Source organism: Mesocricetus auratus, unplaced genomic scaffold (genome assembly GCF_017639785.1).
Source record: "Mesocricetus auratus isolate SY011 unplaced genomic scaffold, BCM_Maur_2.0 Super-Scaffold_100676, whole genome shotgun sequence".
In the NCBI taxonomy this organism is placed as follows: Eukaryota; Metazoa; Chordata; class Mammalia; order Rodentia; family Cricetidae; genus Mesocricetus; species Mesocricetus auratus.
Genome location: NW_024429266.1, coordinates 25,058,098 through 25,076,250, shown reverse-complemented (window position 1 = coordinate 25,076,250; position 18,153 = coordinate 25,058,098). Strand labels below are relative to the sequence as shown.

Genomic DNA, 18,153 nt, shown 5'->3' with positions numbered 1-18,153 from the left:
CCTAGACCTCTTGCTTATGCTACAAGGTGCTCTCATACCGAGGTGCATCACCAGCACAGAGAACACCCTCATTAAGGGGTGTTCATTTGAGGGGTAGGGAGTATCTGAGACAGGTTCTTAGTATGTGGGCCAGGATGACTTCAAACTTGCCATTCTCCTGCCTCAGTTTCTCTAGAGTTGGGGCACAGATATGTGCTGTCACATCCAACCTTTAAAAGTAGCTGTAAACTCCAGTCTCTTGAAGCCGACACTGTCATATATCCCAAGACCCATTTTCTACTTTTTGTATTCACAGCTTTTAAGCAAGCATGAAGTTTTCTGCAAACCTGCCCCAGTAATGTCTTCATTAAAGCTGTGCTAGGTTGGGGTTAGAGATGGCTCAACAGTTAAGAACAACGGCTAGGAGGCTCACAACCATCTGACTCCAGTTCCAAGGGATCTGACTCCCTCGAGGGCAGCAGGCACACAAGTATTCCATAGATACACATGGAGGCAAAATACCGGGTACACATAAAAATAATTTTAAAAAGCAGCAGCACTGCCCACCAGGGTAAGAAGGGGCACTGCAGAGAGAGGCTCCTGTTGAGGGATCTGCCCAGTTCCTACATGGGATGGCCTGCGTCAGCAAAACAAATGGAAAGATGGGATCAGCAGAGATACAGATGGAAGGACTAAGGCAGGGACTCTCAGGAGCTGCAAAGAGCACAAGTCAATTCTGTGCGAACCCCTGGTGGTACATGACGTCAGTCTTTATAAACTAGAGACAATTGAGTGTGACAGCATTTTAATTCCAGTGCTCACGTAATGGGAGGAGGGTCTCTTTGAGCTCAGAGGCCAGCCTGGTCAACATGGCAAGTTCCAGGCCAGCCAGGGCTATATAGTAAGACCCTTGTTTCAAAATCCACCCCCAAAAAACAAACGAGAATAGAAAGGCTGGAGACGGCTCACCAGTTGGGACAACTTACTGCTCTTCCAGAGGATCTGTGCTGGGGTGCCAGCGCCCACATGGTGGCTCCCAACCATCTGTAGCTCAGTTCCAGATCCAGCACTTGCTTCTGGCCTACTTGGGCACTACATGCATATAGCATACAAATACATGCAAACACTAATGCACACATATCTTTTAGAAAAGATAAACACATGCCCTCACTCATTCAAAGTGAGTTATAATTAACGCATATTCCTTCCACTACACACAACTTCGAATTATTCCATTTAGGGCTTTGTTTTCACTTTCAACATAGAGGTCTGGGAAGGCAAAAGAGGTAGAGGCTATACCAACGACATCAGTGAGAACAGAGCCAGTATTCCAAGAGTTACAGCCTCCCGGAAACCGTGGCCCAGTGGCTCACATGATAGACAGTGCGGAGGTAAGTAACATTAGGAGAACCCAGTTAGGGCCTGGAGTCTGCTCCACACACATCCCAGGACCAGGAGGCCCACACACAACACAGCAGGCTATAGGCAACCAACCACACTTCCTCAAGAAATGCAAGGCCCAGCCCTCCCTCCGTCCACCACTGAGTTCTGCCAGCAGGCCGCTAACCAGGCACCACAAAGAGGTCGTTGGGTAGTTTTTGCTTTGTCTTTATTTACAACAAAGTACACAGGATGTGGTCATTCCATAGCACTAACAAAGGTAGGGCAGTAAAAAGCAAAGACGGGAAGAGACAGCATCTTCTAGGAAAAGAACAGTCTAGGTCTAGTCATTCACCCCCACTCCCCAGGCAGGCCTTGGTAGGAGCTCACTGCCTGAGAGCAACAGGAAGCCGCTCTAACGTGTGCCTGGTACTACGAGAGGAGAGCAAAGCAGGCCCCAGAGCCAGACTCTTAAGGGGGACTTGGGCACACCAGACACATCCATTTGTGCCTTTCCCAACCCTCTCTTCCTTGTTATGTCTGACACAATTTGCATTGGGCCACCTGCCCGGCAAAGGTGACAGGGAAGGCCAGCAGGTCCTTCCTTCCCAGAAGCACCAGCCTGTATATACCCAGGGCTGACCCTAGCCTCACCACAAGCAGCCCAGTGAAGAACATTTCCCTGCAAGAGGCGTGCGGTCAGCGTGGACTATTCTCTCTACTTTCGCCTACTCAAGGGTACAGCTGACCCAGCTGCGTCCCAAGACACAAACAACCCACCCTGGGTAGAGCAAACTGGAGGCAACTTCCCCAGGATCTGACTAGCCACCATTACGAATATTAGTTCTGAGACGGGTGACTTGAACAACCCACTCCCGGGGGCCTACTCTACCCACCCCTTATCAGAGTCCTATCATTTTTCACAGCAGCCTCTGGTTACCCAAAGTCACAGCCAGCAGAAGTTGCATTAGCATGAAGTGTGACACAAGGCTTAGAAGTTTGTCTCCTAAATACTCAGGCCAGAGACAGTATTGGAGCAGGGAGGCGGAGGCGAGCACCACCGGGTGGCTCTGAAGCCCAGAGATTTTTGCACCTGTGAGCAATGTTGCTCAGCGCCGCTCAGCCATGCTTCCTCTCTGGGCAGCTAAAAGTTCTCAGATGACAAATGTCATGGTTTCCTAATAAGTTTACCTCCAACTCAAGTTCAAGGGCACAACTAGTCAAAAGCTGAGCAGCCTCGGAGCAGAAGAACCTCCATCCCTTCCCTGCCCCCAGCAAACACTGCTTCTAGCCAAGCCAGAATTGCTTACAGTTTCCCCAGGAGGCAGGGATACGGTAGTCCTAAAAAGCTGTGTCCAAGCTAGGCATGGGCTGCTCAGATTCCTGGAGGGCATGGTCCCAACACCATAGGTAGATGAGAAAGCGGCTAAGTAAAGGCTCAGAGATGAGAAGAATCCATTTTCCACGGCAGTAGGGTAGACAGCCAAGGCACTAAGTGGTTTGGCACCTGGGAGCTTCAAGTAAAGTTGAGCGTGCTACCCACTAAGAGGCCAAGGCTCTTGCAGACAACAATGCGTTTCCCATGAGCACATGCAATTCCAGCAAGGCCAGGGCCCCTGCCCTTGGGATCCCAGGCCAGGCCCTAACCTACCTTTTATCTCAGAATTACCATGGATGTGAAGTTGATGTGATAAAGACTGTTCCCCAGACACTCTAGGATGCATCTGTCTGGGTGAGTGTGTCCTCTCCCACAGGTACCTAAGCTGAACGCTCCCTGCTCCAGAACATTTGCCATCATGGGAATTTGCTGGGGAGTCTGCACCATGGCCTCCTGATAGCCTCAGGAAAAGTAGCAAAGCTCTACTGAGGACTAGGTTTATGTCTTTTAAATAGAACAACGGAGTGGGAGGCCAATTTGAATCCTGGTTGGGGAACTGGACGGCACTCAAACAGGGAGGGAACTCACTCAGCGTGGTTGGATAGTAACGGAGTAAGAAGCTCACTGGGCCCTGATAGCCACCTGGGGATGAGGCTCCCGAGTGTCCAGGCAGAGTGACTATAAGCATGTGGCCCCCAAAGTGCAGGATGGTGACCATCAACACGACAGTCCTTGGCTCCTCTACACTGGGCCCAGACCAAGGCCCCGTCTCATTCACACCTGTCTCTTCTTGCTTGGTCCCTGTTTCCTCCAGCTCTCTTCGCAGCATGGCATCAATCAACTTCCTGCACAAGCAAGAGCTCCTACTCAAAAGGAAGTGTTCGGGAAATCTCTACCTCAGGCGTCTTCAATATAAAACCCCAGCTTAAGTACCCATGATTTAAATACCCTCCCTTCATACCCTCTAAGAAATGCTTCCCTTCTCCTAGCCCCTTCCTTCCAGGCAGCCACCATACTCACAGGTACTTCAGGAAATCATCCTGAATCAACTGCTCAAGAGAATCTCAGGTTGGAGGCACAGATATTCCTTATCTCACTGTACAGCCCCAGCTCAGAAGAGGTGGAACTCCCTGGTGGCATCCTCCTGTGAAGGCCTGTCAGTGGTCAATACCAGACATCCTTAACCAAAGCCCAGACTGCAATGAGCCACTCCATATTTAAAAATGTCCAGGCAACCTGACCAGTCACTTCCCTAGGAGGCAATTTTTCCTTAAACATGCTAAAGGACATAGTCCCACCCCTCCCTCCTCCTCTCTCTTTTCCCGCAGGATGAGGCCCTGTAAGATCCACCCCCCGGGAAAGCAGAGACAACTCTGGCTTCCTGGGAAACAGAGACAGCAGAGGAAGGAAGGCGTCACGGAGCCACCCAGGCAGCCAGAGCCAGAGTGAAGCAAGAAGAAATGCAGACAGATTGTTCTTCCTCAGTGGGCCTCTTCCCTGAGATTGACTTTTTGAGTTGAGATCACATTTAATTTCAACTCAAAAAAAAAAAAAAAAAAAAAAAAGTATCTCTCTCGGCTCCAGTTTCAAGGAGGGGACATCTGTGGGGGACGGGCTTTAGAGTTGAGGCCCACGATGCAGAGAGCAAGGGACATCAACCAATCAACCACCCACTCCCGTGGCTCCTCAGAGCCCTGCTGAGTGGGGCTCCAGGCCCAACGCCCACACACAGGTTCCTGCAGAATACTTATGGCAAACAGCTTTACAGTATTTGTACATTTACACAAAAATAGATCCTTTTATATATGTATATATATGTGTGTGTATGTGTGTGTGTGTGTGTGTATGTATATGTGTGTGTGTATATATATATAACTGGTTACACGTTGGATTCATAATTAGGCATCACCAGTAGTAGTTGGCACAGTTTGTCACTTAAGCTCAGGGTCAAGTTCTGTTCGATTTGCTGTTCCAAAGTACAAAAAAGGAAAACAAGAAAATCAAGGCATTTCATCTCCGCGCTGCTTTCTTAAATACAGTAATTTCATAGGAGGCGTATGTACAGATGACCAAAGCCTCTCGACCCTCCTGTGTCTTGGAGCTGGGGGCTGGGATTTGGAGTCAGGGCACGGGGGTCAATGTGGCCGGCTGCTGGATTCCGATGCCTGCCTCTTGCGTGAAGGGGTGTAGCCGTTGAGATAGCCATTGGTCTGCCGCTTGGAGAGCCCTCCATTGAGGATGTCCTGGATGTGCTGCACGATGAGGTTGATGGCCACTGTGGGGCAGAGAGCGGCAGTGTTAGGAGAATGGGGAAGGCATTCTGTGTGCGCAGAGCTGTGAGAACGTGGTCTGTGTGTATGGAAGGGCACACAGGAACCAGAGACACCAAAGACTTCCAGGAAGGTGGCCCTGATCCTCCAGAGTCAGTCACCTGACCTTTCAGAGCCTCTAGCTGGGCTCACAGGACCTCCTTTGTGAAGTGTGCTAAAAGTAAGACCCAATGAATGGACATTCTGCTAGTTAAGAGTCCCCACTGGATAAAGGCAAGCAACCCACAAATGTGTAGATATGACTGGAGATGGTTTTAACAGCACCAGTTACCTCTAAGTCCCTTTTATTAAGCATTTATCAACTTCTGTTCCAAACAGGGCAACAATACAGAAAGTCCTGCCTTCCCATAGAAGGGTGAACTGCATTAACATCAGAAACAAACTTAGTACACCTCGGCCAACAGACCAATGCTAACAACACCAACAAGGAAGGCGTGCGTGCGTGCGTGCGTGCGTGAGTGCGTAGGGGTAATGTGTGTGAGTGTATATAGGGAAGCTACAGGAAGATGTCAGGTATGTACTTTTCTGCTGCTCTCTGCCTTATTCCTTTGAAACAGAGTCTCTCACTAAACCACCAGGAGACAGACTGGCACACAAACCCCGGTGGTTCTCCTGTTTCCAGTCCACATAAGTACTAGAGTTACACAAAGACCCAACCATCCCAGGACTTTGGGATTTGGGGGGTTTTGTTTGACAAGGGTCCCACCATGAAGCCCTGATTGGTCTGGAGCTCACTATGTAGACCAGGCTAGCTTCGAACAAGAGAGCCATCTGCCTTTGCCTTCTGAGTGCTAGGATTAAAGGTGTACACCATCATTCCTGGCTCTCAACATTTGGCTTTAAACATGGGTGCTAAGATCCAAACCCGGGCTCTCATGCTTGAGAAAGTGCTCTTACCCACTGAGCCGTTCTCCAGTCCCAAACAACAAAGGATGTGATTTACAAACACATCATGAGGCAATTCTCCTGTGATACCCTTCTAGACTGTAAGCTAAGCTTAGGGCCACGAAACAGCAGGCCCACATACTCTTGACAATGTCAGTGTGGTGAAAACCTAGCGCAGGCTGGGGGGTATACCCAGGAAGAAGAAATCAATAGTACATTCCCTGAGCTTGCCTGTAAATGAGAATGTCCTGCTTCCTTAAAACATACAGTGGAATGTCTGCTGCTGTGATAAACACTCAACGCAGCAAACACACTTTTTAAATGGAAGACAACGAAAATATGAGGTCCACTCCTATGCAACAGATTCAGTCAGCTACACTAGGTCAAGGCTGTGGACAGCCATTGCTTCCTAGACATGTCAGACACATGAAGACCACTGTAATGACGCCGTTGAGAAGGAGCACAGCATTCTACCCCAGATTAGAAGGACGTTCACCTGCACTCAAAGGTGGTCTTGGATACCAGGTGTCATTACAAGAGTGGCACCTGAGGGAGTCTGCAGTCCTTCATTTCCCTAATTATGTCTGCCCCCAAACATGGATATGCATATGATCAAGGATCTGTTCCCAAGACTAGATTTGTAGACAGAAATGCCTTTCTGACTCTGTCACGGATTACAAGACCCTGTATGGTCACGTTCTGCCCAATGTGAGTAGAAGGTATTGACCACAGGAGGTCACCCCACTGGCACTCACCAAGATTGTCTGCACCTCTAGGAATGATCACGTCGGCATACTTCTTTGTCTGTGGAGATAGATATTTACAACACGTTAAGAGGGGCATCCAGGAACAAACCCGAGCCCCTCTCTCCAATGGCACAAGTTAAGGGCCGGCCAGCTCCTGGATGAGGGAAGACCCAGCCAGCTGCCGGCAACAGCCTGAGGCTTTGAATGCAATACTACAAAAGGCACCTAAAAACAAGAAGAGGCCTAAGAAAGTAATTTTCATGGCTAAAATATAAATATTAGAAGTAAGAGGATGAGAAAAGGAATGAAGGTTTTTACTTGTCAGAGGGAAAGTGGTTCCCACTAAGCGGATGACTCAAAACCAATTCATAACCCAATGCTCTCTGCATGCCCACCCCTGGTGTCTACTTTATATCCACATTATAAAGCCAATTTTCCCCTGAGTACTTATTACTAATGCCTAACATCTGCTTCCACCAGGACCTGCAGAGATGATGGCCTTAAAACGAGACATGTTAAGTGTCTCCACCATCAGGAATAATATTAATTACAAAAGCCAATCACAAAGGGCTGGAGACTAGCTCAGTGATAGAGCTCTTGCCTAGTATGATTAAGGCCCTGGGTTCCACTGCCAGCACCGACAAAACAAAGCAACAGCCACTACAAATTTAAAGGGGGGATCCGTTTACCTCGAGTTTTTAAGAAGCCTGAAGGGTTCTTAAAAACTCAGCTCTCAGTTAAAGCCAGAAAAGGCACCTCCTGGTGACCAGCACCATTACAATGTGTTGGGGGAAGTCCTGTGCATTTGTCAATAAAGCACTGTTGGGCCAATAGGAATCTAGATAGGTGGGACTAGGAGTCCAGGAGGACTCTGGGAAGGGAAACATGGAGAGTCAAGATGTAACACCATGGGGTAGGAATCCCGGAACTATTCTCCGGTAAGAGAAATACTTAGATTAACAATTATGGGGTTATTACTTAAGTCAGAGCTAGCCAGTAAGAAACAAGCAAGGCCAACAGCTTCATAATTAATAATATAGCCTCCTGTGTGTTTATTTGGGACTGATGCAGCTCTGGAACCAGGCTTCTCTCAAGGAAAAGGCTCCCTTTTACAACAATGCAAAGTAAAAAAAATTTTTTTAAGTGAAACCATGCTCCTTGTGTTACTTTTTTTTTTTTTTAACTGAAATTCCATGACCCATACTGGAAGTAAATGTCCTGGAATATGCCCCCAGTTCTTCATACATGCCATGAGTAGCTCGTTGTATGCCTGGGCACCCTCAATTCCTCATGACTATTGGCCCACAGTCATGTCAGCCTCAGAACCAGACCTTTTTCAGTCCCAACTATGGGAAATTAACTGGTCTTCCCTGAGCGAAGAGCAGCTGCACAGTGGGATGGAGCACAAACATTCCAGCAAACATTTGGTCAGAATCTTCAGCCGGCCTACAGCTGAGTTAAACAGCAGAACATGTCGGTATGGCTGGTTCTCAATGGTGAAACCCCCTTGTGTTCTCAGTAAGTCAAAACAGAGTGGGAAGGTGTTCAGGTAAACAGATGAAAAGAAATTTCACCATCCCTTAGCCCTGGGAGCCCTTTCCCAGAAACCTGATCTTGTAAGCTAACCTTCAACAGGGCAACAGGTGGCTGACTCAAAGCCCACAAGTCCCTCAATGAAAACCAAAGGCCTCCTAACAGATGGAAGCAGGTGTGCTGAGGGTTACCTTCCCCAGGAAAGAACCAGCAGTAATTTTATTCTAAAGACCTTCCCAGATGGATTTCACCCAAAAGCCAGCCTAAGTCCCAACTTCTCCCTCTTAGTTATAAATCATAAAGGCTTGCTTAGCCAGACCTGAGCCTGCTCAGCAGGGAGGACACGGTGAGTCAAGATTCTCCTAGGTCAAATATTTCTTTCCAAACCATCTTCCTTATCCTCTTCCCTCCTCACAATCCCACATCACACCCCGGGTCTCTCTCTGTCAGCTTCCCTTCACAGTACCCTATTTGGTCTTTCCTGGGGAGATGTGTTTCTCTGGCTAATTATTAGCTGGGAGTCATTCCCCCCCTTCGCTCTCAGAAAGCCATCTCACTAGGGAACTACTCGAGACGGGGGTGGGGGGTGGGGGGGTAACAGCTGTGCCAGAAGGGAGGCAGGAAGAGGATTTCAGTACAGTCCTGCACTTCCCAAATCCAGAGGCCAAGAAGAGGTTTCAAATGAACGGCCTGCAGCAGTGCCTCCCCTGCACCAGTACTCTGACCTTCCAAAGCTTCCAGCGGCCTGAGGTCTATCTCAGGCTAGCTTCTGGGCAGTCTGACAGTCTTCCCAGGCAAGAAATGCATATCACGCTGGGAGATGCACAGACCTCGAGTGGCCTGAAGAGATGGCAGGACAGAACCTAGCATGCCACCTCTTGGGACTTCGAGATGCTCGCTCAAGAGAGGAGTAAGATTCAAACTGGGGAGACCCCAGCAACCTACAGGCTTTTAAATCTATCATGAAGGAACTAGAAAGATGGCTCAGCATCTCTCTAGATGATGAGAGTTAAGTGCTCTCACAAAGGACCCAACATGCACAGGCCAGGTAACAACCATCCTTAAACTCCACTTCCAAGAGGATCACACGCCCTCTCCATGGGTACTACATGCATGTGGTGTACAAACATACACAGGCAAAAACACCTATACACATAAAAGAAAAACATGCATAAAATAAACTTAAAAAGATTAAATCATTAAATGTCAAGATACATTTAGCAGAAACAAGGAATACAACTCACTGGCAAGCAGAATTCCTCAAAGGCAGGCTTCACGAACGTGATGTACTGAGATAAAATCTGCTCAAGGTCCCTGCCTCTTTCGCTGATGTCCCTCAATACTATAAGAGAAGGAAAAACAAAAATCAAGAACACAGTGCATGAGGTAGGTACACCAGACTCCTGCAGGTCACCCAGCTGGTTGAGAAGTCAGGACTCCTTTGAGACTCACACTAGGGTGGGGACAGCAAAAGATTCAGAAAAAAAAGTTTCATGAGTCTCGCTACCATCAAATTCTACTACAGTATGTTTCCCTAACAGAAACGGCTGCCTGGTCAAGACGAGCAACCTTCCTGTTTGAAGCAAACAAAATTTCAACATGAACCAGCAAAGATCAGGGCATCCCCGGAGAGTCGTGACAACAGGGAACAGTGGCACCAAGCTGCAGAATGCTCACCTGTGTTCCCAAGTGAGACCCACAGCTGTGGGGTCAGCTAGCCACCCAACTCTCCCAACCTCTCATGGGTGGGCAACCCGTGTGGGGAAGCTCTTTCTGCTCTGCTAGGGCACATAAGTTCACAAATAGAAAACTCTTTAATGAGAAAACCTCACTCTAGGTTATTGTTGGCCAAAGCAAGGAGGAAGCCAAGAAGGACCCTCATCTACCATCTTCCTTCAGCATCTCCTAGTAAGGGGCCTGCAGCAAAGACAGTCAGTTTTAAGGGCGAGGGCATCCTGCTTCTGCCTCTGTGCCCTGACCTCCCTAAACCTCAGTTCCCCTTGGTGAAGTGAGCTCGCAGGACATCCTGGAGGTCCTGCCAACTGACGGAACCCTCTGCACAACTGCTGCTTCAAAGTTTATGATCAATCTGCAAAGTTTTCATGGTATCCCCAGAGATTACCATATCAGGTAACAGACTCAAATCTCTGAACACAAACATAGGGAGTTTTTGTGAATGTGATTTCCGGAGAGCCTTGCTGCTAAGTAGGTGTGTGTGTGTGTGTGTGTGTGTGTGTGTTGTACGTGTGTGTGAGCACGCGCATGTGCGTGCGCACACTTGAGTGCCTACACTCAGGAGCAGTTCCTCCCTGCAATCAGGTGCTGCTCGGAGTGCTTCTTGCTGGGTTTGTTTCACAAGGCATACTTTTCAGAAAGCTACTGGCTTTAGCACCCTGGAAAGATTTGCCCTTCTCTCTATGGCCATGTGTGGGTACACCCCACACAGACCTCCTGCTGCCCACAGACCAAACCAGATAATTTCATCTATTATAAGAGAGGCCAGTGGGTCACACAGTCAGCTCCAGGGGGAAGTGACACAGCAAGACTGCTTGGCTCTCGCTATCTAATGAGTATGGACCTGAAGGAAAGTGACCTAGATTTGAGTCTTGTCCCCAGAAACTCCTGTTCCTGTGACCTTAAGCAAGTGAATTATCCTCTTTGAATCTTCACTTCCTTAAACAAAAAGTAGACAAAGAGCATCACATTCATAACTGGGGGGGGGGGTGTGGGAGAATCTCATGCAGCCTGAGCTGGTCTTGAACTTAAGATACAAGCTGAACACGCCCTTGATCTCATACTCCTTCCACTGTGCCCAGTTTCTATGCAGTGCTGCTGGGAGAGCAAACCCAGGGTCTTGTTCATGCTAGGCAAGCAATCTACAAACTGAGCATCACCCCCAGCCCTGATGAAGCTATTTAAGAAGACAAGGAGGTACAGACCATCTCCAGCATGGCGGCTGGCACACCTCCTACACCAACTGCAGCACAAGCACAAACGGGGGGTCTGGGGGGGCACTCACTCCTGACAGGAAGATCAGTCAATGTGAGGAGGACAAGGTACACGGGAAGGAGTGGGCACAGGAACCCTGCAAAGGTGTAACAAGGTTCAGGAGTGGCCAGCAGGATACAAACACATGCAGTGATATGTTTAAAAGGGACAGCTGGGAAAGAAAGAAGATCACATCAAAGAAATGGGTCCCAGGCACTGGAGCCATGCAGCAACAGAAAGCACTGCGAACCCTTAGGATGCTCCATGGCCACGGGCCAGCCAGCTCACTGCATTTGAAACACGCTGCTCCTTAGGTACTCACTGCCAGGAAGCAAGGTCACGCCAAGGGCTGAGTCAGAACGAGATCTTGGCACAAACGGAAAACTCAAAAAAACCCAACACCTCCACCCTACCTCCACACCATCTCAGCCTGAGCCCTACACGTGTGCTAGGCAGGATGGAGTCATTCCCAAAGGACGAAGTAATGGGCAGGAAGCTACAGGTTTGCCAGTTCCCTGCCTGGCCGCCTGGCCCTTCCATATCCAGCAGTGCTCACAGTGCTCCTCCAGCTCTAAACGCCGCCCCCCACTCTTCCCGGTCCTGATGCTTAAGAGCAGGCAGAAGCAAAGGCAGAGAGGGAAGCACTCGGGAAACTCGGGTACTGAGAGCAGGGGAATCGGGGTCTGAGCGGCACAGGCACTGCACGGTGCCAGGGCCAGTTCCTCCCTTATTGGCGTGTTAGAGTTGTAAGACTAGAAGGTTAGGAGAGATGGGTGGGAGCATGGCACTCAATTCTCTTGGAATGTTCCCCAGCCCTGTACCTATAACTGTTTTCTACCTACAACTGTTAGGGACGGTCCCCTGCCCTGTACTCCACCAAGCATATGTCAAGCATATTTTTTGTCCTACCTGGACAGAAGGAACTTGTAGAAATAAAAGGCATATAGGAAACCCCACGAATCTACCAGCAAAGTGGCTTGACAAAAAGAGACTTGTTAAGAACATCTGAAATGAGGAGGCAGCAATCTGCCCAGACAATAAGGGCCAGATAGACAGTGGCCACAGAACCACCACCCCCCACCCCTGGGGGTAGGAGTGGGGGAGAGAGCTGGGTACATACACCTTTAATCTCAACACTTGGAGGCAGTTCGAGGCCAACCTGGTCTACCCTGCCAGGGCTACACAGAGAAACCTTGTCTCAAAACACAAGTTCCACATTATTTTAAGGATTTCCCTTACTCCTATAAAGATCATCTTCCATGCCAGGCCAAGAACAGGAAGAAGGCTGCTCTGCTTAATCTGCACCATGATGAGCTGATTGGAGTTAGAAGCCAAGACCTACTCTACTGCCAAAGACTTTACAACTACTCCAAAAATTCCCTAGAAGCTGTCTTTTCTACCTCCTCTGACATCTCTTTAGGATTGAGTCTCACTTGTTAGACTAATCATCAGTCAGTAGAGAGAGCCCAGACTGCTGGGGTCAGACTTTCCAGAGGCCCAGCCATGCTGAGGAGAAAAAGATACCAGTCCCTGAAAGACAGCAATTTGTCAAGCAATGCCCCTGATCACCTCTCATCTGTCCCTGGAGGACTAACTCCTGGATTATGTGATAGAAAAATAAGGTTCAGAGATTAAAACACAACTTGCCCAGGGCCACACATCCAATAAACAGCGAAGCTGGAATCTTCACCCATTTCACCTGGCTTTGAATTTTTTCTTAATACAGAACACTGCCTCTTTAACTTGGCAACCATCGGGGACAATGACCCAACAAGCAAGGAAAGGGTTGTAGGAAAGGGGACAACCTGGGCACTGGGGCAGAATCATGGAAGTTGGGGGCTTCATAAAGAAACACAGCACAGGTGCACACTCAGAAAGGCCTGCCAGGAAATCTGCCTCAGGACTGGAAAGAGAGAATGAGCATACAATATAAGCAGATGGCAGAACAAGGCATCCGGCGCTGCAGGCACGGGGGTCCCTGTCCCCAGATGCCCTACAGTTACTTCCAAGACCAAGGCATCTTTCTTTGATGCCTCATGAGAAAAAAACATTTAACTAGACTATTGCAAAGGAAACTCGACTTATTTCATCTTAGTGACCTCACAAGCCTTTCTTTATCTAAACAGTAAAGTGACTAAGCCCTTCCTAAATGTCACCAAACACTGGGTGGCAGGATGTCCTGGGGTTGGGCTAATACAACTGGGCCAGGTCACAGCCACATAGCTGCACAGGGGAAGGTCCAGGCTTCAGACTCAGGAGGACACATGCTTCTCATGGGCTCCCACCATCTGCTCCCCAGATGGCCATCAAATAGGTGAAGTTTACATGAACGCACCTCTGCGAGAGAGACGAGTGTCCGCATCTGTGTCCACAAAAAGCTTCATCTGGAACAGGTCTCGAACCTCCTGGGAGTAGAAGGCCAGGATCCCTTCAAAGAGCACCACATCTGCAGGGTAGACAGTGACCGTCTCCTCCTTCCTGCAGAGCACAGAGCATAGATGGACTAAATGGCCACGGAGCCAGGTGTACACAAACCAGTGATGGACTGAATGGCCAGGGAGCCGGAGTGACAGCAAGGGTCCCAGCATCTGCTGGGTTCTCTCCCTCTACAGACCTAAAGAGTAGAGGAGCCTGGCTCCAAGGCCCTGAGGCCCCAGGCCACCGCCATGGAGACGAAGGCATTAAGAAGACTAGGACTTGCTCTTCTGAACTTCCTGCATAAAGCAGAAAGATTAGGCACCATCATTCTTTAAATAAAATCTATGTCTAGTTTACGATCTCCTGTGTATCCCATCTACCTGCTGCTCTGTGAGCAGGCCACTGTGTGCCTACATGGGTAATGATCATTTCCTCTAGCTGCCTGTACATGTGGACAAAATATACAGGAGACAGTAAACTAGGCATTTTGTTTCTACAAAAGCAGGTGTGACTTCTAGTTTCTCTGAAGGCTTCTCCAGGAATGGTGTCGTGCCTGGCACTTCTGCAACTTAATTTAAGTATCAGATATTCAGTTCTTCCTGTACAATTCCACCCACTCCACCATGCCTGCAGCAGCTTAAGAGGAAACAAAGGGAAGAGGTAGGGAAGGGGAAGGAGAAGTTTTGGAGGATAGTGAGAAGTTCAAAGTTCGAATTCTCTGTTCACCTCTTCCTTATTGACAGATAATTCATTCACTCAGGGTTGGGCAGCCCAAGGCAGAGCCTAGTGTAAATATAACTTTTCAAAAGCCAGGTGGGTGACATATTGCAAAATGGTCATGGGATGGGTCCCTCACAGACAGGCCTGCTTGGGGCTTCTCTGTCCCTGCCCCTGTCCCCCTAACCCTGCAGTGCAATTCTTCACCCAACACCTCCTTACAGGCCCCTACTGCCTCTCATTGTGGTAACTCTCTAGAGTTCATGATTGCCTAACCAGCAAGCGAGTTAACATTCGCAAACTATTTTAAGCTCCTTAAGCAACAAAAGCTCTCTATGCAAACACGGAGAGGTCGGCAGAACAGCCCACAGAAGAGGATACTGTCCTTCCAGAAGTACCCTCCAACTGGGTTTGTATCCAAGTCTCAAATGAGCACTACTGCCTCCTCCGAGCAACCTGGCTGAACTCCTGGTCCCACTCTACTCCTGTAAGCTTTCCTCCCTCCCACAGGCCCATTTCTTCCTCCAGCTGTTCTAAGTCCTTCCCTGAAGGTGGAGGGAAAGCCGTTCATTGGAGTGTCTCATCACTGGACACCGCCACCTCCCTCCAAGGCAGACAACTTGCCCAGGTCTCCTTCCTGCTGGGATCCAGGTTGCACTGCTGACAAAGACTCAGAAGATGAGGAGGAAAACCCACAATGTACAAAGACAGTAACAGAGGGACACAGATGCTTTGAAAACACCCCAGAGGCTGGAAGCCACACTTGGAGCCTTTTTGTACTTTTCCATGAACTTCAGCATTGGGTCTAGTGGTCAGTTTTGAGACTTGTTTCTCTTCCAAATCTCCACTCTCTCAGCCCTTAACATGAAGCACAACCCCAATTCTCACAGCGGACTCCATTATTCCTGCACAATCCTTAGGGGTTCGGTAAAACAGATACATTGAGCATGATGCTAGGAATTACTTTTCTCTGAGTCCCCCCACGGGAGACACTAGTGAGGGAACAAGACAGTCCAACCCATGCATCTCAAAGCACCCTCACCCTCTCATCTTCCTCCTCTACCCCAACCCTTGCAGCACCCTCAAGTTCTGGGTTATTTGAAAGACACAGGCTATGTGTGCACTTGAACTAAGGGCGGAGACACGCAGAACAGGATAATGTAGAGGCAGGGACTAGGTTTAAAAAGACAAGAACATCTTGTAAGAGATAAACATTATGAGATCTAATTTCCTATTTTAAAAGTATTCAACTCAAGGGAGAATGAAAAGCCAGCATGAGAAATGTTTGCAACTGCCCAGAGATAAGGACGTTTACTGAACCACTAGAAGCCCAGGTAAAAGGAGCCACACCTGGGAACAGGCTGCCTAAAAGAGCAACTTGTGGCTGCAGAGTCAAGAAGTGGTATGTTAACATGCTCTGAAGACTCACATCTGACAAACAAGCATCTCTGTTCCCTAACTTATTCTAGACAAGGGCAAGTTCGGAATCTACCCATGCTCTAGGGTTCCTAGGGGAGGGCTTCAGTAGAGTCTGTGTTGATTGAGACGCTGTCTGGAAAACGGGAACACGCACCTAATGGCATCCAACCCTTATACTCCCCATGCTTGCTGTCTAACAGCAAGTACAGCCAGCATGAGAGCAGAGAGACATTGCTTTGTTCCTTCTCTGTTCTGCCTTTGGTGCTCCCCATGACATCTCTTTAAGGAGCAAAGATTCTGGGGTGTATTATCACAACAAACATGCATGCCATCTGTCGTGCTGGTTTTGTGTGTCAATTTGACACAAACTAAAATCAGAGAGGAAGGAGCCTCCTCAGCTGAGGAAATGCCTCCATGAGATCCAGCTGTAAGGAATTTTCTTAATTAATAATCAATTTGGGAGGGCCCAGTCCATGGTGCATAGTATCACCGCAGGGCTGGTGGTCCTGGTTTTATGAGAAAGCCAAAGGATGCAAGCCAGTAAGCAGCATCCCTCCCTGCCTCTATATCAGCTCCCACCTCCAGGATCCTGCCCTGTTTGAGTTCCTGTCCTGACTTCCTTCAGTAAGAAACAGATATGTGGAAGTGTAAGCCAAATAAACCCTTTCATCCTTGACTTGTTTTTTTGGTCACGGTGTTGAGTTGCAGTGATAGAAACCTTAACCAAGACACCATTCATTCCTTACACCAGTCCAGGATGTTCCTGGAAACATCCTCATAAAAAATGGAGAAGGTACCAGGCAGTGGGTACACACACCTTTAATACCAGCACTCAGGGGGCAGGGGCAGGCAGATCTGAGTTTGAGGCCAGCCTGGTCTACAGAGCAAGTTCCGGGACAGCCAGGCCTATTACACAGAGAAACCCTGTCTTGAAGAAACCACCAAGAAAGGGGGAGGGGAGAATAGGAGGAAGTTGAGTGTACACCTGGGATGCTCTAGGCTGCAATAGCTAACAATCTCTGGTCCAGCCCAGCTTACTTACCGAGAGTGGGAGACAAAGTCATACACGGGTATCTGGACTGTTTTTCCTTCCGTGATTTCTTTGAGTGTTTTGAAGATGAGTTCATTGTCAAAGGCATCTGAAGGAAATCAAACTATTAAAAAAAACAGCTCTTGGTTTTAAACTAATCTGTTGTAAAATCACAACAAACTTCACACCCAAAACACACTGCCCCTCCAAAGCAAGCCAATGTTCAGCCGTGGTGGAATACAAATACTCCCTGGATCTTAAAACAGGGTGTGTGTGTGTGTGTGAGTAAGTTCTGGCAAACTAATCTGGTGTTCGGTTTTCTACTGACATTCTATACCTGGTGTTGAAACACAGCCCCCATCTCTCCTCAAAGGTCAGTTGGCACATGCTAGGCATGGGTCCCATGCCAAGAAGAGTTGACTGCCAACTACGAGAAACCTAAACCATCTGAAGGAGCGACATGTTAATCTGGGATATCAGCAAAACCCACTTAGGGGGCCACCATAAGACATCCCCACTTCCCTCCTTGATGGCCACCAAGCAGAACACATGGGCCAAATGCACACACATGTGATAATGATAGTGCGTGGGTGGTGGTACAGGCTGCCACACACTGGAAGGCAAACGGATCAGCTGCATGTATTTCTGGGGCTGGTCCATCTCTGCACAAGCTTGCACGGTTCACCTTCATTCAATACAACTTCAATCAGTTCTCTGCAAAGTGTTCCAAAATCCATTCTCTCCTGTAAGCCCATTGACAACCATGCAAGGTAGTCATTAGGCCCTACGTTGTAGACAGAACAGACTGGGAGAAGCTAAGTCCTTCCTCATGAATACAACCACGACCCACTCTGCCTTCAACACATACATCTCTCAACTCCCAACTCACCCGGGTGATCAAAGTTGAACTGGCCCTTTAGGGCTTTGGCCTTCTGCTCTGAAGTGAGGACTCGGTAGAAGCTATCCTGACTCAGGATGACCACCTGCTTCTGGTGGTAATCCACCTCATTCTGCCCCAGGAGCTGCACAATCTTGGCACAAACGGAAGACTATAAGGAGAGAAGACATGGGGGATAAGAGAAGGTATGTGGAAGTATACTGGGACAAAGGAGGACGCTCTAGGCCTCCCTATAAAGGAGCTGAGGGAAGCCAGCAGCTCAGGCAATACCTGGCCAATTAAAAGGCTAAGGGAAGATCAGCCTGCTAAGAATCCCAAAGTCCTCAGCATACAACTACTATGGGTACTTGGGCAGGCAATGCGCTGCCTCCCCGCCCTGAAAGCCAGTGAATGAAAATGGAATGTCAAGTATCAATCCGCCTTCTTGTTCCCTTGTATAGAAACACACAAAG

The 18,153-nt window shown here is 48.6% G+C and overlaps 1 protein-coding gene across 1 annotated transcript in view; it reads right to left on the bottom strand.

Annotated features, from left to right (window-relative positions):
- Positions 1–1,571: 1,571 nt before the first annotated feature.
- Positions 1,572–18,153, bottom strand: part of Uck2 (uridine-cytidine kinase 2) — a 61,251-nt gene continuing 44,669 nt past the window's right edge. Inside the window, exons 2-7 of the mRNA XM_005071410.4 lie at positions 17,693–17,852; positions 16,816–16,912; positions 13,555–13,697; positions 9,476–9,573; positions 6,708–6,756; positions 1,572–5,012 (exon numbers count right to left, since the gene is read on the bottom strand). Of these exons, the coding sequence (XP_005071467.1) occupies positions 4,873–5,012; positions 6,708–6,756; positions 9,476–9,573; positions 13,555–13,697; positions 16,816–16,912; positions 17,693–17,852 (687 nt within the window). The 3' untranslated portion in view covers positions 1,572–4,872. The remainder of the gene's footprint in view (positions 5,013–6,707; positions 6,757–9,475; positions 9,574–13,554; positions 13,698–16,815; positions 16,913–17,692; positions 17,853–18,153) is intronic.